This window comes from Nerophis lumbriciformis, linkage group LG05 (genome assembly GCF_033978685.3).
Source record: "Nerophis lumbriciformis linkage group LG05, RoL_Nlum_v2.1, whole genome shotgun sequence".
Taxonomy (NCBI): Eukaryota; Metazoa; Chordata; class Actinopteri; order Syngnathiformes; family Syngnathidae; genus Nerophis; species Nerophis lumbriciformis.
The window spans coordinates 50,462,020-50,480,106 of record NC_084552.2 but is presented as its reverse complement, the minus strand read 5'-3'; the positions used below and the strand labels follow the sequence as shown (position 1 = coordinate 50,480,106).

At 39.6% G+C, this 18,087-nt stretch overlaps 1 protein-coding gene across 3 annotated transcripts in view; it reads left to right on the top strand.

Annotated features, from left to right (window-relative positions):
• Positions 1-13,358: 13,358 nt before the first annotated feature.
• Positions 13,359-18,087, top strand: part of LOC133606016 (inosine-5'-monophosphate dehydrogenase 1b) — a 36,030-nt gene continuing 31,301 nt past the window's right edge. For 2 of the 3 annotated variants that reach the window (XM_061959511.2, XM_061959510.2), the window contains exon 1: positions 13,359-13,833. In XM_061959511.2, coding sequence (XP_061815495.1) covers positions 13,634-13,833 — 200 coding nt within the window. In that variant the 5' untranslated portion in view covers positions 13,359-13,633. The remainder of the gene's footprint in view (positions 13,834-18,087) is intronic. The other variant, XM_061959515.2, reaches the window with a different exon arrangement.

The following is an 18,087-nucleotide window of genomic DNA, read 5'->3' as shown; positions in this document are numbered from 1 at the left end:
TTATTTAACCAGTATGTTTAAATATGTTTGGCCACTGTAACCTTACACACCGTTTGAACGGTAACACTGTGTTTGAATATAGGAAAATAAAACACGGAACTTCAAGGTGCTGTTTGCAATTTCCTCACAGTAAAATTCTTCAAAGCAAAAAATATGACAAGAACACCACAAACACATTTGTTTGACAATTGTCTATATTTTTCACAATTACAGAGTTTAGGTATAAAAAAACGTTTTCCCAAATGCCAAAATAAAATGTTTGGCATACGCGCAATGACTCATACAAAAGCAGTCCAAGAGAAGCAAGCAGAGGGTGTATATTGTAGCGTCCCGGAAGAGTTAGTGCTGCAAGGGGTTCTGGGTATTGGTTCTGTTGTGTTTATGTTGCATTACGGTGCGGATGTTCTCCCGAAATGTGTTTGTCATTCTTGTTTGGTGTGGGTTCACAGTGTGGCGCATATTTGTAACAGTGTTAAAGTTGTTTAAAAGACCACCCTCAGTGTGACCTGTATGGCTGTTGACCAAGTATGCATGCATTCACTTGTGTGTGTGAAAAGCCGTAGATATGATGTGATTGGGCCTTTAAGGTTTATTGGCAGTCCGACATTATCGGACATCTCTAATTTTACTCCATTACATTGGGTTTCATTCCAATCGCTACCTTTGTTTATCTCATTATATTTCTTTATAATAATTATTGCTTTCAAAGACGTACTCTTGGCTCGTTAGAGAAACGTCATCCAGCGGGCACTGTCACATGACTCTGTTTCACCAATCCAACATAAGCACTAGTGATTTTTGACTCCTTTTCACTAATCAAACACAGCCCGGCAGTCACATGATCACACTCAGACGACACACTGTAAAAAGGGACACGATGTCATAACTATTCAATGTTTTCTCACAAACTATGAAAAACAACATTTATATCATAATCTGTTCACATATTACTCTACAACAATTCCACTTCCAACTAGAGCAAACACGTTGTAGATGTTTTTTTATGTTTGTTTTCGCTGCTAATATTAGCCCTGTTATAACGTCATAAGTGACTGTAAAATGTGCATCTTTTGTAGTACATGCTGTAGTAATGTCTCTCTTACTGAAAAGTAACGCCACTCTTGGGTACAATGTTTGTCTACTCTACCCAATTTTAGGCACAGTGGCCATAATTAAACAAAAAACGGCAAAAATTAAAAAAGAATCTGAGCAAAAAGGTGTAATGTAACGAGAAAAAGCTGAAATGTTGATACAAATAAGTAATAACATAAAGATGTGTGGGCAGCACGGTGGTAGAGGGGTTAGTGCATCTGCCTCACAATACGAAGGTCCTGAGTAGTCTTGGGTTCAATCCCGGGCTCGGGATCTTTCTGTGTGGAGTTTGCATGTTCTCCCTGTGACTGCGTGGGTTCCCTCCGGGTACTCCGGCTTCCTCCCACCTCCAAAAACATGCACCTGGGGATAGGTTGATTGGCAACACTAAATTGGCCCTAGTGTGTGAATGTGAGTGTGAATGTTGTCTGTCTATCTGTGTTGGCCCTGCGATGAGGTGGCGACTTGTCCAGGGTGTACCCCGCCTTCCGCCCGATTGTAGCTGAGATAGGCTCCAGCGCCCCCCGCGACTCCAAAGGGAATAAGCGGTAGAAAATGGATGGATGGATAAAGATGTGTGCCTAGGTCAGGCCTGGGCAATTATTTTGACTCAGGGGGCCAAATTTTGAGAAAAAAATGTGTCTGGGGGCCGGTATATCTATTTTTAGGAACACTAATGCAAAACCTCACAATAATGTCTGATTGAATGCTAAAAACGTTATGACAGACCGCATTAAAAACGGAATGGAATTAAAATTTTTTACTGAATGAAACACCCAGAATATACATGAAAATAAAGAATGTGGGATTTACAATATTAACTATGAACGATAAAACACTGAATATTGACTATATATGAATGTCACACCCCTTCTCGATTGACATATTTTACAATCAAGCGAAACGCAACAAAAATGCAACAAACCCAGCGAAATATGAACGCGAAGGGTAAAAAAAAACCCCACCTACAATCTGATATATGTGATATATCACTAAGCTTTAGAACTTTCTTCCGCGTCTGTCCCTGACACCTGCATTTCAGCCTGGCCGCCCTGGAAACACTCTGTGGAAACGCTCCCCACCCACACTGCTTGGTGCCTCGTCTGAGCTGCTGTGACTTAGATTACCATAGTAACTAGTATATCATGCAAAAGCGCAGATCCCAACCATTGAAATACTTTGTATAGTTCAAGACTTACGCTAATTTGAAAACATCACTGCACATCATAATGGCAACTACAGTTTCCATCTTAAATAATAGTAATAATAATAACTGGGATTTATATAGCGCTTTTCTAGGTACCCAAAGTCGCTTTACATGTAGAACCCATCAATCATTCACACCTGGTGGTGGTAAGCCACTTTCATAGCCACAGCTGCCCTGGGGTAGACTGACGGAAGCGTGGCTGCAATTTGCCATTCAATTCACCGGTGTGAGAGGCACCGGGTGAAGTGTCCCGTCCAAGGACACAACGGCAGCGATTTTTGGATGGTAAGAAGCGGGGAGCGAACCTGCAACCCGCAGGTTTCTGGCACGGTTGCTCTACCCACTACGCCATGCCGTAAAAGAGCTAAAAATATTATTTTGGAATGTCCGGCGGGCCAAATTGAAAATCTTAACGGGCCTTAATTTGCCCAGGTCTGGTGTAGGTATATATTTAATTTCTTGTTTTAGCCTTTTCAAAAAATTACATGCATATGTGCCAATGGCCAATTATGCAAATTAGATGACATTTCAAAGGTCAGCGGCCTCGTGGTTAGAGTGTCCGCCCTGATATTGGTAGGTTGTGAGTTCAAACCCCGGCCGAGTCATACCAAAGACTATAGAAATGAGACCCATTACCTCCCTGCTTGGCACTCAGCATCAAGGGTTGGAATTGGGGGTTAAATAACCAAAAATGATTCCCGGGCGTGGCTACCGCTGCTGCTCACGGGAGGTGAATATGGGTCAAATGCAGAGGACAAATTTCACCACACCTAGTGTGTGTGTGACAATCATTGGTACTTTAACTTAACTTAAACTATGTCACAACCTAACATTGAATAAACAATGTCAAAAAGCATGTTGTTTCAACCATTTTGCTTACAATGCAATTAAAATGTCAAATCTCTGAAAAGTTTCGGGCAGCAGCGTGATGAACTTTCCAAAATGAGCGGCTCAAATTTTGCAGCAGCCCCTTGACTAATCCGTTTTGCTTACGCTGCAATTCAAATGTCAAATCTTCCCAGTGGAAAATTGCGAGCAGCAGTGTCATGATGTCACGTCTTTGGAGAAACCACTGGGCCTTTTTAAAGTCGTCTTCTAACAATACACAGTATGTTTATTCAAATATTACAGTAAACCCGGGCTTTAATGTCTACTTCCGTGCAGTATCTTTCATCTTGGCCTTAAGTCACACAAAGAGTTAAAATCTTGTACTTACTTGAACAAGCAGCATCATGGTATTCATTAGCAACATTAGGAATACTAGAGCAGGAATGTTCTTCTCTGTGTGCATTTCCTGCCTTTCATATTAACGTTTGCACTGGGTTTTTTTTAAGAAGAGGGGAAGTTTCGCAAGGAGCTTTCGTCAAACCTTTTCAGCATGTGCCAGAAGTTTCTTTGTCTCACAGCAGCCACAGCTGGATAACAGCCAGTGAGTCAAAACACTGCATTATGATTTATAAACTGCACTTAATCCTCACTTTACTATCATTTCGTGTTATTATATGCAACTTTGTGTTCAAGATGATAAAAATGCTACATTATGTGTGTAAAGAATGAATAATGCAATAAGGCAATAATGTTTGGTGCAATAACACACACAAGCCGCTAGAGAGCAGTGTGGCCTTCCATCCATCCATCCAATGCAGCAGTGGTCCCCAACCTTTTTGTAGCTGCGGACCGGTCAACGCTTGAAAATTGAAAATCATAAAGAAATACAATCATGTTTGCTTACGGACTGTATCCCTGCAGACTGTATTGATCTATATTGATATATAATGTGTATATTGTGTTTTTTTGTGTTGATTTAATTAAAAAAATAAATAAATAAATTAAAAAAAAAAATTATATATATATATATATATATATATATATATATATATATATATATATATATATATATATATATATATATATATTTGTTTTTAATTTCTTGTGCGGCCCGGTCCCAATCGGTCCGTGGGTTAGGTTGGGGACCACTACAATACAGCACGAACACAGGAAGAAACTAACTACCAGTAAATTAATTTAATTAATGCCAAATTATTGTATTCAACTCACATTTTAAAAGATAACAAAGTATAATAGATGTTCAAGAGAAGGGTGGCAGCCATTTTGAGTCAGGCTTTGTCGAGGCATGACAAACTCTCACATTGAAGAAAGATACAACTGGAAGCGTTATAATTGTAAACACAAGGGGTGAGATGTTGGTGATGATTCGTTCTGACTGGGAGAGTAGTGGCGCGGAATTTTTTGACGTGTATACGGACGGAAGTGAAGTTTGTACGCCGCCGCCAGCCCCGTATGCGAACGTCCGTAGTCGGTTGACGTAAACCCATACTTGCCAACCTTGAGACCTACACCCTGTTTTGCTATGGTTTTCGTATAATTTCTAGACCTAGTATATTCCGAGGAATCTGGCGAATTGAGAATCGATTTTGAATCGAATCATCACCCAAAAATCGGAAACAAATCAAATCATGAGTTGTTGTAAGATTCACATCTCTATCGTTAATTGCTGTTATTAAATAAACTGTTCAACATAAATATTATTAAATAAATCAATAGCAAGAAAACAATTCCTGTTCTAGATTTTGCTCAGTTATGTTATAATTATGGTGACCGCTATGTTTATAAATAAAGATGTCCGATCATATCGGACTGCCGATATTATCGGCCGATAAATGCTTTAAAATGTAATATTGGAAATTATCGGTATCGGTTTCAAAAAGTAAAATTTATGACTATTTAAAACGCCGCTCTACGGAGTGGTACACGGGCGTAGGGAGAAGTACAGAGCGCCAATAAACCTTAAAGGCACTGTCTTTGCATGCCGGCCCAATCACATAATATCTACGGCTTTTCACACACACAAGTGAATCCATGCATACTTGGTCAACAGCCATACAGGTCACACTGAGGGTGGCCGTATAAACAACTTTAACACTGTTACAAATATGCGCCACACTGTGAACCCACACCAAACAAGAATGACAAACACATTTCGGGAGAACATCCGCACCGTAACACAACATAAACACAACAGAACAAATACCCAGAACCCCTTGCAGCACTACCAATATACAATATATTGCTGCAATATACACCCCCGCTACCAACTACCCCCCCCCCCCCCCACCCCCACCCCAACCCCACCCATCTCAACCTCCTCATGCTCTCTCAGGGAGAGCATGTCCCAAATTCCAAGCTGCTGTTTTGAGGCATGTTAAAAAAAATAATTCACTTTGTGACTTCAATTATAAATATGGCAGTGCCATGTTGGCATTTTTTTCCATAACTTCAGTTGATTTATTTTGGAAAACCTTGTTACATTGTTTAATGCATCCAGCGGGGCATCACAACAAAATTAGGCATAATAATGTGTTAATTCCACGACTGTATATATCGGTATCGGTTGATATCGGAATCGGTAATTAAGAGTTGGACAATATCAGATAATCGGCAAAAAAGCCATTATCGGACATCTCTATTTGTAAACATATAGAAATATCTGACAAGGAGCCATATTTGCTGACTTTCAGTCCAAAATGTTATTAATTTTATAATTTTACAGCAGGTGTCTTCAACATTATCAAGGCCAAACAGAGATGGAGCGGGGACCATCTTCTATATCGTGTACAAAATGGTGTTCTAAATTAAACTAGTCTTAAAATGTACCTAAATGTGCTAAAGTTAGCATGCTAGAATGTTAACATTAGCATGCTAGAATGCTAATATTAGCATGCTAACAGTTAGCATGTGTCAAGTACCAAGTCATATGATTCTGAGGTGTCCGGCTGCACAATTGGCTAAAAAAAAATTACCATGCTGTAAAGTTAGCATGCTAGAATGTTAACGCTAACATGCTAGAATGCAAACGTTAGCACGCTACCTTGAATTGATTAACGTGGACCCCGACTTAAACAAGTTGAAAAACTTATTCGGGTGTTACCGTTTAGTGGTCAATTGTACGGAATATGTACTGTACTGTGCAATTTACTAATAAAAGTCTCAATCAGTCAATCACCAGTTAGCATGTATCAAGTACCAAGTCATTAAGGCGTTCGGCTGCAAAATCAGCCAAAAAAGTTAGCATGCTAATGTTGATAATGCTGCCTGAGGCTTATCCAATCCAATCCAATCCCCTTTATTTATATAGCACTGTTAACAACAAAACGGTTTCCAGAGTGCTGCACATAAAAAGAAACAATTAAAGGTAATCAAATTACAAGCTTTTAAAATGAAAGAAACAAGTAAAAACAAATTAAAGAAGAAAAAAAACAATCAGTGGCCATGATGCTGAAAATCACGGTCAGTCCTACTGTAGTATTGGTATCATTAGTTCATTTAGCCATTTTATGCTTAAAATGTCTTAATTTAGGGCAAAATTACCTAGAATATGCTTTGTTACCGATAAAACAAAGCTAAGATACTTAACGTTCGAACTGGTAAACTTTATTTTTTACAAATAGTAGCTCATTTGAAATTTGATGCCTGCAACATGCTTTTAAAAGTTGAGAAATGCTCATCAAACAGTTATTTGGAACGTCCCACAGGTGAACAGGCTAATTGGAATCCATGATTGGGTATAAAAGCAGCTTCCATGAAATGAAAGTCATTCACAAACAAGGATGGGAGCGAGGGTCACCACTTTGTGAACAAATGCGTGTGGAAATTGTTAAACAGTTTAAGAACAACATTTCTCAACGAGCTATTGCAATCTACGGTCCGTAATATCATCAAAAGGTTCCGAGAATCTAGAGAAATCACTGCACGTAAGCGACAGGGCCGAAAACCAACATTGAATGCCTGTAACCTTCGATCTCTCAGGCTCCAGGTACTGCATCAAAAACCGACATCAGTATGTAAAGGATATCACCACATGGACTCAGGAACACTTCAGAAAAACACTGTCAGTAACTACAGTTCGTCGCTACATCTTTAAGTACAAGTTAAAACTCTACTATGCAAATCGAAAGCCAATTATCAACAACACCCAGAAGCGCCACTGGCTTTGCTGGGCCCGAGCTCATCAAAGATGCACTGATGCAAAGTGGAAAAGTGTTCTGTGGTCTGACGAGTCCACTTTTTTTTTTTTTTTCATTTTAAAACTGGTTTTGGAAACCGTCGTGTCATCCAGGCCAAAGAGAAAAAGAACCAGCCAGACAAGTCTAGGCGCAAAGTTCAAAAGCCAGCATCTGTGATGGTATGAGGGTATATTAGTGCCCAAGGCATGGGTAACTTACACATCTATGAAGGCACCATTAATGCTGAAAGGTACATACAGGTATTGAAGCAACATATGTTGCCATCCAAGCAACGTCTTTTCATGGACGCCCCTGCTTATTTCAGCAAGACAATGCCAAGCCACATTCTGCATGTGTTACAACAGCGTGGCTTCAAAGTAAAAGAGTGTGGGTACTAGAGTGGCCTGCCTGTAGTCTAGGCATGTCTCTCATTGAAAATGTGAGCCGCAATATGAAGCCTAAAATACCTCCCGGACTGTTCAATCAATCAATCAATCAATGTTTATTTATATAGCCCTAAATCACAAGTGTCTCAAAGGGCTGCACAAGCCACAACGACATCCTCGGTACAGAACCCACATAAGGGCAAGGAAAAACTCACCCCAGTGGGACGTCGATGTGAATGACTATGAGAAACCTTGGAGAGGACCGCATATGGTTTGATATCAATAAGTTATCATTAAATGATAAGAAAACTAAATTTATGGTGTTTAGTGGTGCAAGAACAAATCGTGAAGTAAAACTAAAATTAAATCAAGTGGAAATTGATAGAGTATATGAAACTAAATTCTTGGGAATAATAATTGATCATAAATTATGTTGGAAACCGCATATTGAATATATAAAGGGAAAAAATATCCAAATCCATTGCCATTCTTTATAAAGTAAAACACATGCTGAATAAGAAATGTTTGCATATGTTATATTATTCTTTTATTTTTCCATATTTAATATATTGTGTTGAAGTTTGGGGAAATGTTTATAGAACAAACATAGACCCAATAATTAAACTTCAAAAAAGGGTAATAAGAATAATACACAAAGCGTGCTACTATGAACATACCAATTCATTATTTATAAGTTCTAATGTGTTAAAATTTTCAGATATTGTGTTTTTAAAAACAATGGAAATTATGTTTCGAGTAAAGAACAACAGCCTTCCAGCTTGTATTCTTAGGTTATTTCAATTAAGAGGAGAAACCCATAATTTACGGGGGGTATTGATTTTTGAAATAGGTAAAGCAAGAACGAATATTAAATACAAATGTATTTCAGTTTTAGGAGTTAAATGGTGGAATAAGCTCAGTGATGAGTTGAAGACATGTACTTCTTTGTTAAGGTTTAAGAAAACATTGAAAGGTGAGATAATTGAAAATTATAAAATATAGTAACAATTACTTTCATCCCATTGATTTTTTTTTTAATTTTTTTAACATTGATGTTCCAGGTAATCTTATTTTCAGTGAAGGTATAGGATAGGCAAATATAAGCTTTGGCTTCAGCCTATTCCTTTTTCGGTCATGCTTTTTCTTTTCTTTTCTTTTCCTTTTGTGTGTAAATGTGTATGATTGTTATACTGTATATGTATAGTCTGTACTTTTAAACTGGTCACACAAAATGGTTAATGGTTGATGGTTGATTATATGACCGAAATAAACGTATTTCATTCATATGTGGGTAACCCCCACCCTCTAGGGGAGACCGAATGCAATGGGTGTCAAGTGGTTGAACAACTTCAGCTGTACATCAAGCAAGAATGGGAAAGAATTCCACCCGAAAAGCTTCAACAATTGGTCTCCTCAGTTCCCAAACGTTTATGGAGTGTTGTTAAAAGGAAAGGCCATGTAACACAGTGGTAAAAATGCCCCTGTACTAACTTTTTTTGCAATGTGTTGCTGCCATTAAATTTTAAGTTAATGATTATTTGCAACAACAACAAAAAGTTTCTCAGTTCAAACATTAAATATCTTGTCTTTGCAGTCTATTCAATTGAATATAAGTTGAAAAGGATTTGCAAATCATTGTATTCTCTTTTTATTTAGGATTCACACAACGTGCCAACTTCACTGGTTTTGTACATGATGACAACATTTAATATTTATGTATTTTGATCATTTAGCATACGCGGCGCATTAATTTCACAAGCGCATCACTACGTACGTTTTTTTTCCCTTTATCACTGATTATTACACACCGCAGACAAACATAATAAAACATCCATTACTATACAATGTCTGTGATCATTAGGATGCCGACTGCAAGGCTGTTCACATATTCCCATGCAAAAAAAAGTAGGGCGGACCCAAATGTCTTCATGTGGTTCTCATCTAAATTAGCTGTCGAAGTGTACCAACAAGTATGTCCTCATTCTGCTACTATAGGTGAGAGGCACCATTTATGATCTACAATAAAGTTTGATGAGCAAGGAAACGAGGAAGCAGCTGATTAGTCAATGTCAATATAGGCACACACGTTAGTGATCGCGGCGCCGCTATAAATAATGTATATGCGTTAGCGCTTATAATACCACTAATACTTGGTTAATATTCAAGTCACGAAATGTAAATGGAGTTTTGTTGGCGTTTTTGGATGGTTTTCTATTGGGTTTTATGGTCAGAATAGAGGACCTCCCGTTGACTTAGAATGCAAAAAAAACACATCCATCATGTCTTTCATAATGATTGTGTACAATAGGCAAAATTACAAATAAAAAGTGCAATCCCCCTTTAAATCTAGTGCCACCATCTTTCTACACTCCAGTTTTCTCACAAGAGGCCGTTTAATTACTTTGAATAGATGTACTTTTATGTTTTGCTACTGCACTGTAAAAAAAAAAAGTATGGTAAAAAATAAACTGGCAACTCAGTTGCCTAAATTTTACCGTGAAAATAAAATGTGTACTATTTTTTTAAATTAACAGTAATGCACTGTTAAAAACAACCATAGATTTTACAGTAAAAACAAACTGGCAACTCAGTCGCCAGAATTTTATTATAAAAATAACAGTGGTACAGTTTTACCATTTACAGTAATGCACTAGAAAAAAAAAGATTTTACGGTAAAAAAAAAAATTGGCCAATCCTAAATTGTACTGCAAAATAACAGTCGTACCACAATTACATTTAAAGTTATATGCTGTAAAAACAATGCCATACATTTTACGGTACAACAGCTAGCAGATCGGTCACAAGGAATTTACAGTAAAAATGAAATTGGTGCTGTTTTTCCATTTACAGTAATGCACTGTAAAAAAACAACAACTGTAGACTTTAGGGCTGTGACTGTGGGGTCACATTGCTGCGGTGGTTGTCGTGATCCCAATGCCCAATGCAGCAAAAGACAGCATGCAGGTAAAGATGTATTTAACCATAAAGGCCTACTGAAATGCGACTTTCGTATTTAAACGGGGATAGCAGGTCCATTCTATGTGTCATACTTGATCATTTCGCGATATTGCCATATTTTTGCTGAAAGGATTTAGTAGAGAACATCAACGATAAAGTTCGCAACTTTTGGTCGCTGATAAAAAAGCCTTGCCTGTACCGGAAGTAGCAGACGAGTAGCGTGACGTCACAGGTTGTGGAGCTCCTCACATCCGCACATTGTTTACAATCATGGCCACCAGCAGCAAGAGCGATTCGGACCGAGAAAGCGACGATTTCCCCATTAATTTGAGCGAGGATGAAAGATTTGTGGATGAGGAAAGTGAGAGTGAAGGACTAGAGGGCAGTGGGAGCGATTCAGATAGGGAAGATGCTGTGAGAGGCGGGTGGGACCTGATATTCAGCTGAGAATGACTAAAACAGTAAATAAACACAAGACATATATATACTCTATTAGCCACAACACAACCAGGCTTATATTTAATATGCCACAAATGAATCCCGCATAACAAACACCTCCCCCCTCCCGTCCATATAACCCGCCAATACAACTCAAACACACTTAATCCCACAGCCCAAAGTACCGTTCACCTCCCCAAAGTTCATACAGCACATATATTTCCCCAAAGTCCCCAAAGCGATCAAATGTTTGGAAGCCGCAGCTGCATGCGTACTCAGGGTACCGCGTCTGCGTATCCAACTCAAAGTCCTCCTGGTAAGAGTCTCTGTTGTCCCAGTTCTCCACAGACCAAAAGTAAAGCTTGGCTGTCATCTTTCGGGAATGTAAACGATGAAACACCGGCTGTGTTTGTGTTGCTGCAGTCGGCCGCAATACACCGCTTCCCACCTACAGCTTTCTTCTTTGCTGTCTCCATTGTTCATTGAACAAATTGCAAAAGATTCACCAACACAGATGTCCAGAATACTGTGGAATTGTGCGATGAAAACAGACGACTTAATAGCTGGCCACCATGCTGTCCCAAAATGTCCTCTACAATCCGTGACGTCACGCGCAGACGTCATCATACCGAGACGTTTTCAGCAGGATATTTCGCACGGAATTTAAAATTGCACTTTAGTAAGCTAACCCGGCCGTATTGGCATGTGTTGCAACGTTAAGATTTCATCATTGATATATAAACTATCAGACTGCGTGGTCAGTAGTAGTGGGTTTCAGTAGGCCTTTAAAAAAACAAAAACACAATGAGTGCAACTGGCAAATATGGAAGGCTATGCAATGACGAAATAACTAGAACAGGTTTCAAAGTAGACTAACAGAAGGCAGGAGATTACAAAACACAATGTCCCGAAAAAACGAGAGCAGCCACGGCTCAACTTTAACAGACTTAATTGTTCATTAAAGGGAGGTGTGTGTGTGTGGAGCCAGCGCTCAGAGGCAGGGGTAAAGTTACTGCAGGTGAACACACACAAGACAGGAAGTACCACTAAAATAAGAGCGCAAGACAGGAACTAAAACACCAAACACAAGAAAACGTCAACAAACTCAAATAAAGACATTGCCTGATCATTGACAAAAAAACTGTCAGCTCAGTCGCCAGAATTGAAGAGGTACAGTTTTTCCATTTACAGTAACACTGTAAAAACAATGACCGTAGATTTTACAGTTAAAAAAAACAGGCAGCTCAGTCACCAGAATTTTACCACAATAATAGTGGTAGTGTTTATCCTCCATTTACAATAATACACTGTAGAAACAACAAGCATAGATTTTACCGTTAAAAAACCCAAAACAGCTCAGTCACAAGAATTTTACAGTGAAAATAAAATGGTACCCTTTCTCGGTTTGCAGTAATGCAATGTAAAATATGCCGTGAATTTGACCATTTATGGTAAAAAATGTTGCCTCTGAGCTGCCAGCGTTTTGCAGTAAAATCCACAGATTTTTCTTGACAGTGTGTGGTCTGCCCTTTTTGCTCGTGACTATGGTGATTAGTCGCAGCAAGTCACATGGCGTCCACGGCGGCACATGACGGCCATTACGTCGTGTTAAGGAGGCATTTGCAGCTTTCATTGAAACCTGGTTGTTCCCCATTCACTTTTCATGTGACACCCACGAGGGGTCAGGGTATATGGGGAGGGGCTGAGGGCGGGGTCGCCCGTTAGCAAGCGTTGAAATTCCAAGTGGGAACTCAGCGGACGCCAGGACGGGAGCATTTAAGAGGATTTTCCATCTTGACTGTCACAAACAGTCCGTCACCTGGAGGTGATCCCTCATGAGGGGAAGTCGCGGCTCAAGTGTTTAGGCCTGACAAAGTTGCACTGAAGCACATTACATGATGACACTGGCGAAAAGGAGCAGGAAAAAGCCGAGTTTATTTATTCCTGTGTCGTGTTACGCAACAGCAGCTTTGACAACTTTTCGTGTAAGTGGGTTCGCCGTGGGGTCATCAGACATATTGTACCCACAATAAAACTCAGTAATAAGACCTCGGTGTTGCTCATCTTCACCCTGAAATCCTCTTTAGAGGGATTAGCCAGGACGTTGCCCATTGAAACGCTCGGGGCTCCATAGCCCGCTTTGTCCCGCTTTCCATTAACTCCGTGCCTGTCTCCTACAGCTCGCTCTCTGAAGACTTGAGCAGCGACAACAAGCGGCGGTGACGCTCACGCCGCCCGTTTAACATTTCCACGGTGACAACCTCTCAGCGGGAGAATCTCCTTGGCGACGCCCTGCGCTGACACGCCTGGATGTGGCCGTATGAAGGCAGGTGCATCCTGTTCACAAGGGGTGGCCTGCTCTTGCGCCTGCATGGGAACATCCCTGCCGCGCTGAACGCCCGATAAGAACATTCCCAGATAGTTTTGTTTTGCTCCTGCAAGGAAATTCAAGGTTCTCTCACGAGGGCCCTCAATGTAGCCTTCAGTGTAATCTGGGGAAGTCAAACACGGCGGACCTTGAAGCAGCCATGGAGCACTTTGGACTTGAACCCTTTGACAACCAACAAGTGGACTACAGGAGGATCGTGGGAGACACCCAGCCGCTGCGTATAGTCTCTCACAGGGAGGACGAACACTTTGTGCGGCAGATTCTGCACGGGCACGGGCACGAAACGGCGGCCCAGAGGTACAGCGCCACTCGCATCCAGGCTGGTCTCGGACCCGAGAGGTGAGTCCTGAGACAAACAAAGAGGATGCACTTTGGGTCCAAGCAAACATCCTTAGTGATACTTTGTTTTCTTTTCATATCAAATAACATCATTGACACGGCCACAATTTCTATAATATTAAGTGTATCTATGTTGTAGCCTTATAGTAGGCTTTCTCTGGTTCTATGGTTATCATCACACCTTTTCTTTTTGCTGGTACGCTTATCTGGTGATATCACAAAATACACACACACAAAAAAACGACGACTGTGCAATTGATTGATTGATTGAGACTTTTATTAGTAGGTTGCACAGTAAATTACATATTCCGTACAATTGACCACTAAATGGTAACACCCGAATACGTTTTTCCACTTGTTTAAGTCAGGGTCCACTTAAATTGATTCATGATACAGATATATACTATCAGATATATACTATCATTATAATACAGTCATCACACAAGATAATCACATGGAATTATTTACATTATTTACAATATTTACATTATTTAGAATAAACACTGTTGTAGAAATCTTTTTTTTAACTGAATTGTTTTATTGAATTTAATATCGATATCATGAGCAATAACACTAAAATAAAGTTAAAATAGCCCCTTAAAACACCTGGCAGGCACGTAATAGTAATCAATAAAGTAATCCAGTAGTATTTTTTGTGTATTATTAATATTATATGTTTGTTTGTATTGTAACCAGACACCGTTTTAAGATCAATCTCGGGTTCGATGGTTATCATCACATTGCTGAAACCCTTATCTGGCGATGTCACAAAATACACAAGAAAACCCCAAGGCCGAGCAAAACACACTTTTAGAGTTTTTTAATTATTAAATATTTAAATCTAAAATGTAAATACAAAATACTAATGTAGCCTCAGTGCAATGAGATCCATACCATGCGCAATAAAACTAAAATAAAGCAAAAATAACCTTTTAAGACACCTAGCAGGCAGGTAATGGGGAGCGATAAAGTCACGAAGTGGCATTTCAACATTATTGTTAGTATAACTATCGGGCCTGATTTACTAAAATCCAAATACCACGAGCTAAACAGTGTGCGTAATCTATAAAATAGCGTGTACTATTAGTGGGCATGTTGCCTGCGATCAGTGTAACGAGCTACATGTAGCTAAGCTACTTGGCTTTACTACATTTTCCAGGAGCTTAGCTACTTCTTCAACAAGTAGCTTTTCCTGTAACTGAGCTACTTTTAGACCCTTGTAGCTAGGTAGCTTACCGTATATCAAAGCTACCAAGAGAGAACATGGACTCGAACCCAGGCCCCCCCAAAAATATGGAGAAAACACAATGACCTGGATAAATGAGAATGTATACATACGGAGAAAATCCATGATGATTGGTTGGTATTCGTATGATGAGTCACAATTGGCTAAGGTTAGGGACAAACATTACGGACTGGCCAATCAGAGGCAAGATAAGGCGGGTCATCGAAACCAGGAAGCAAAATCATAACAGGCATGCACTCGTGTCACATGACGATGAGGGAGTTGGAGACAGAGGGATGCTTCAAGCTGACGACTCAAAAAAAAAAGAAACATACTTGAAAGGGGCAGAAGGATTCTCTCCCGTAGGTTATATTTTTCCTTTACTGAAGATGACATGCAGGAAACCCACAATAACGCGTGTCCTTGGTCATATTTCAGACAAATGTATGGTTTTAGAGAAAACAATGCCCAAAACCTTAGTTTTAGTTGTTTACTCTGTAAGACAAAACCATAACTGCTCTCTTCAATCAATCAATCAATCAATGTTTATTTATATAGCCCTAAATCACAAGTGTCTCAAAGGGCTGCACAAGCCACAGCCTCTCTTCATCTCAGACGTCCAACAAAAATTTAGGAACATACATTAAGGATGAGTTCATGAAAAGTTTTACTGCACTTAACTATTATCAACTGTTCCCAAACAACACACAAGTCATTGTTTTTTGTCAAGATATCGATATATGCTGTTTTTACTGTAGGTAGAGAAAATGAATAACCTTATAGGGGTGGGCCAAAGAAAAGGCAAACGTAAATAAATACATAGAGTGCGGTGCGGGGACTGCTTGAGGTAGTTGTAGGGAGTCCCCTGCTAAATGACAGATAGTTCATAGTAATGGACCCTTATTGGGTCTGTTTGTACACTCTCAGTTACATTAAGATTGATATTATACATGTGAGCCCATAGATAGAAATGTCATTAAATGTAGCTTTGTACTTTTTCCGTGTAGCTTGCTACAATTCCCTGGGGATAGCTTCCCCAGCAGCTTACCTACATTTAATTGAGAGTAACTTGTAGCTTAGTTTACTACATTTTTTTAAGTAGCTTGCCCATCACTGCGTGCAATCTACGAATTTTGCTCATGCTATTCATACCTAGTGAAAACAACCTGATTTAAATGAGGTTTTGCGAGATACTCGATCATTTACTCCACATTCATGTTATCATGCACCTCCCTTTGGTGTTTTGCTATCAAACAAGTAGCAGTCCTGTACCACTTTTTATGGGCATTTTAGAAGCAGTGGATGCATCCACAATTAAACCCACTTTTTTGTGCACTGCAGTCGCGCTCAAGTAAGTAAGTAAAGTACATTTTATTTTTTAAGCGCTTTTCACAGATAAAATCACAGAGCGCTGTACAAAACATAGGTGAATTAAAAAAAAACAATTTAACTAAAACAAAAGGGGCAACATCATAAAAATTATTTAAAAAAAGTGGATTAAAAATGGTAGTTAAAAGGTTCATGAACTGAAAGTGTTTCTAAAAAGAGAAGTCTTCAAATGTTTCTTAAAAGTGTCAACACAGTAAATCTCCCGGAGGGCCTGGTGCAAGTTGTTCCAGAGTCTGGGCGCTATAGCCTGGAATGCCAGATTTTAAACATTTTTTTTGGATACTGCACTCATGTGCTCAAGACACAAAAGAATGCATACTACAATAGGTTTTATTATATAGAAGATATGTTAATAATATATACTCTAAATGAAAACACAACACCATTAAAAACACTAGCAGGCACCAAAATGCATCAATTGAGTTTCTTGTAATCAGCCCCTTAAGTCACCAGCTATACATTTATAAAAGAATGTTGCTGAATAGACAATATGTTGAGTATTTTTTATTTCTGACAGACCATGCAAATATGTTGACACATACAGTCGAGGTTGAATGTTTACATACACTTGTAAAGAACATAATGTCATGGCTGTCTTGATGTTGTGTACTGAGAAGGGAAGGAGGCGACAACCAAGGCAGAACTGCGGTTTACAAGGTTTATTTAAACCTTTGTTGAGTATGTGGCATGTGTATGCTACTCTAATTGAATGGGTGTAGACGATGTGTAGAATTAATTGTGTAAGTGTTACCAGGGGTTGTTGTCTGTGAGTGTTGGATGTATCCTCCGTCGAATCAAGCGGGCAAGGCGAAAAGGCAGTCCGTAAACAGGCAAGGGGTCGAGGGTAGGAGCGAGGCAGCGTAGTCCGTGTCCGAGCAGGGGTCGAGGATCGAGGAAGGCAGTCAGAGATCCGGATGGATGTCGAGAGGCAAAACACGATCACAGATGACAGGGAAGACACTGCGGAAGACACAAGTGACATGAACAAGGGAGACACAGAGAGAGCACAGAGAAGGCGAGCAAAGCACAAGTGAGGGAATGCCAGACGTGATACTTACTGGGAAGATGAGCGACGTTCTGGCAAAGGTTCCTCGGGTCCGCTGGTCTTTATGCCGCTCCCTTTCGTCAGGTTCAGGTGCGTTGATTCATGATTGTCTGCAGGCTTGTTGCTGCATGGACGTGCTGCGCTCAGCGTGAGCAGGGGCATGTCTGAGCGCGCTGCCAGCGGAGGACAAAAACGAGTTCGAGCCCGCGCCATGACACTTAAGTTTCCAATAATTTCTACAAATATTATGTTTTTAGTGATAGAGTGATTGGAGCACATACTTGTTGGTCACAAATAACAAGTTTTGTTCTTTTATGAATTTATTATGGGTCTACTGAAAATGTGACCAAATCTGCTGGGTCAACAGTATACATACAGTATACATTATCAATTTTGGTGATGTAGAAAAGTTACAATCAAATCAAATTAGTTTCATGGAATGGCCTCTTAACTTCATGTGAGTGATAATGATTGATGACACCTGTTGATTTCTCTGAGCCCATTTAAATAGGGCTCATGTGATGCAGTCATTAAACTCAGTTACAAACGCGACAATGGGAAAGTCAAAGGAAAAAACTAATCATTAACTTAAATA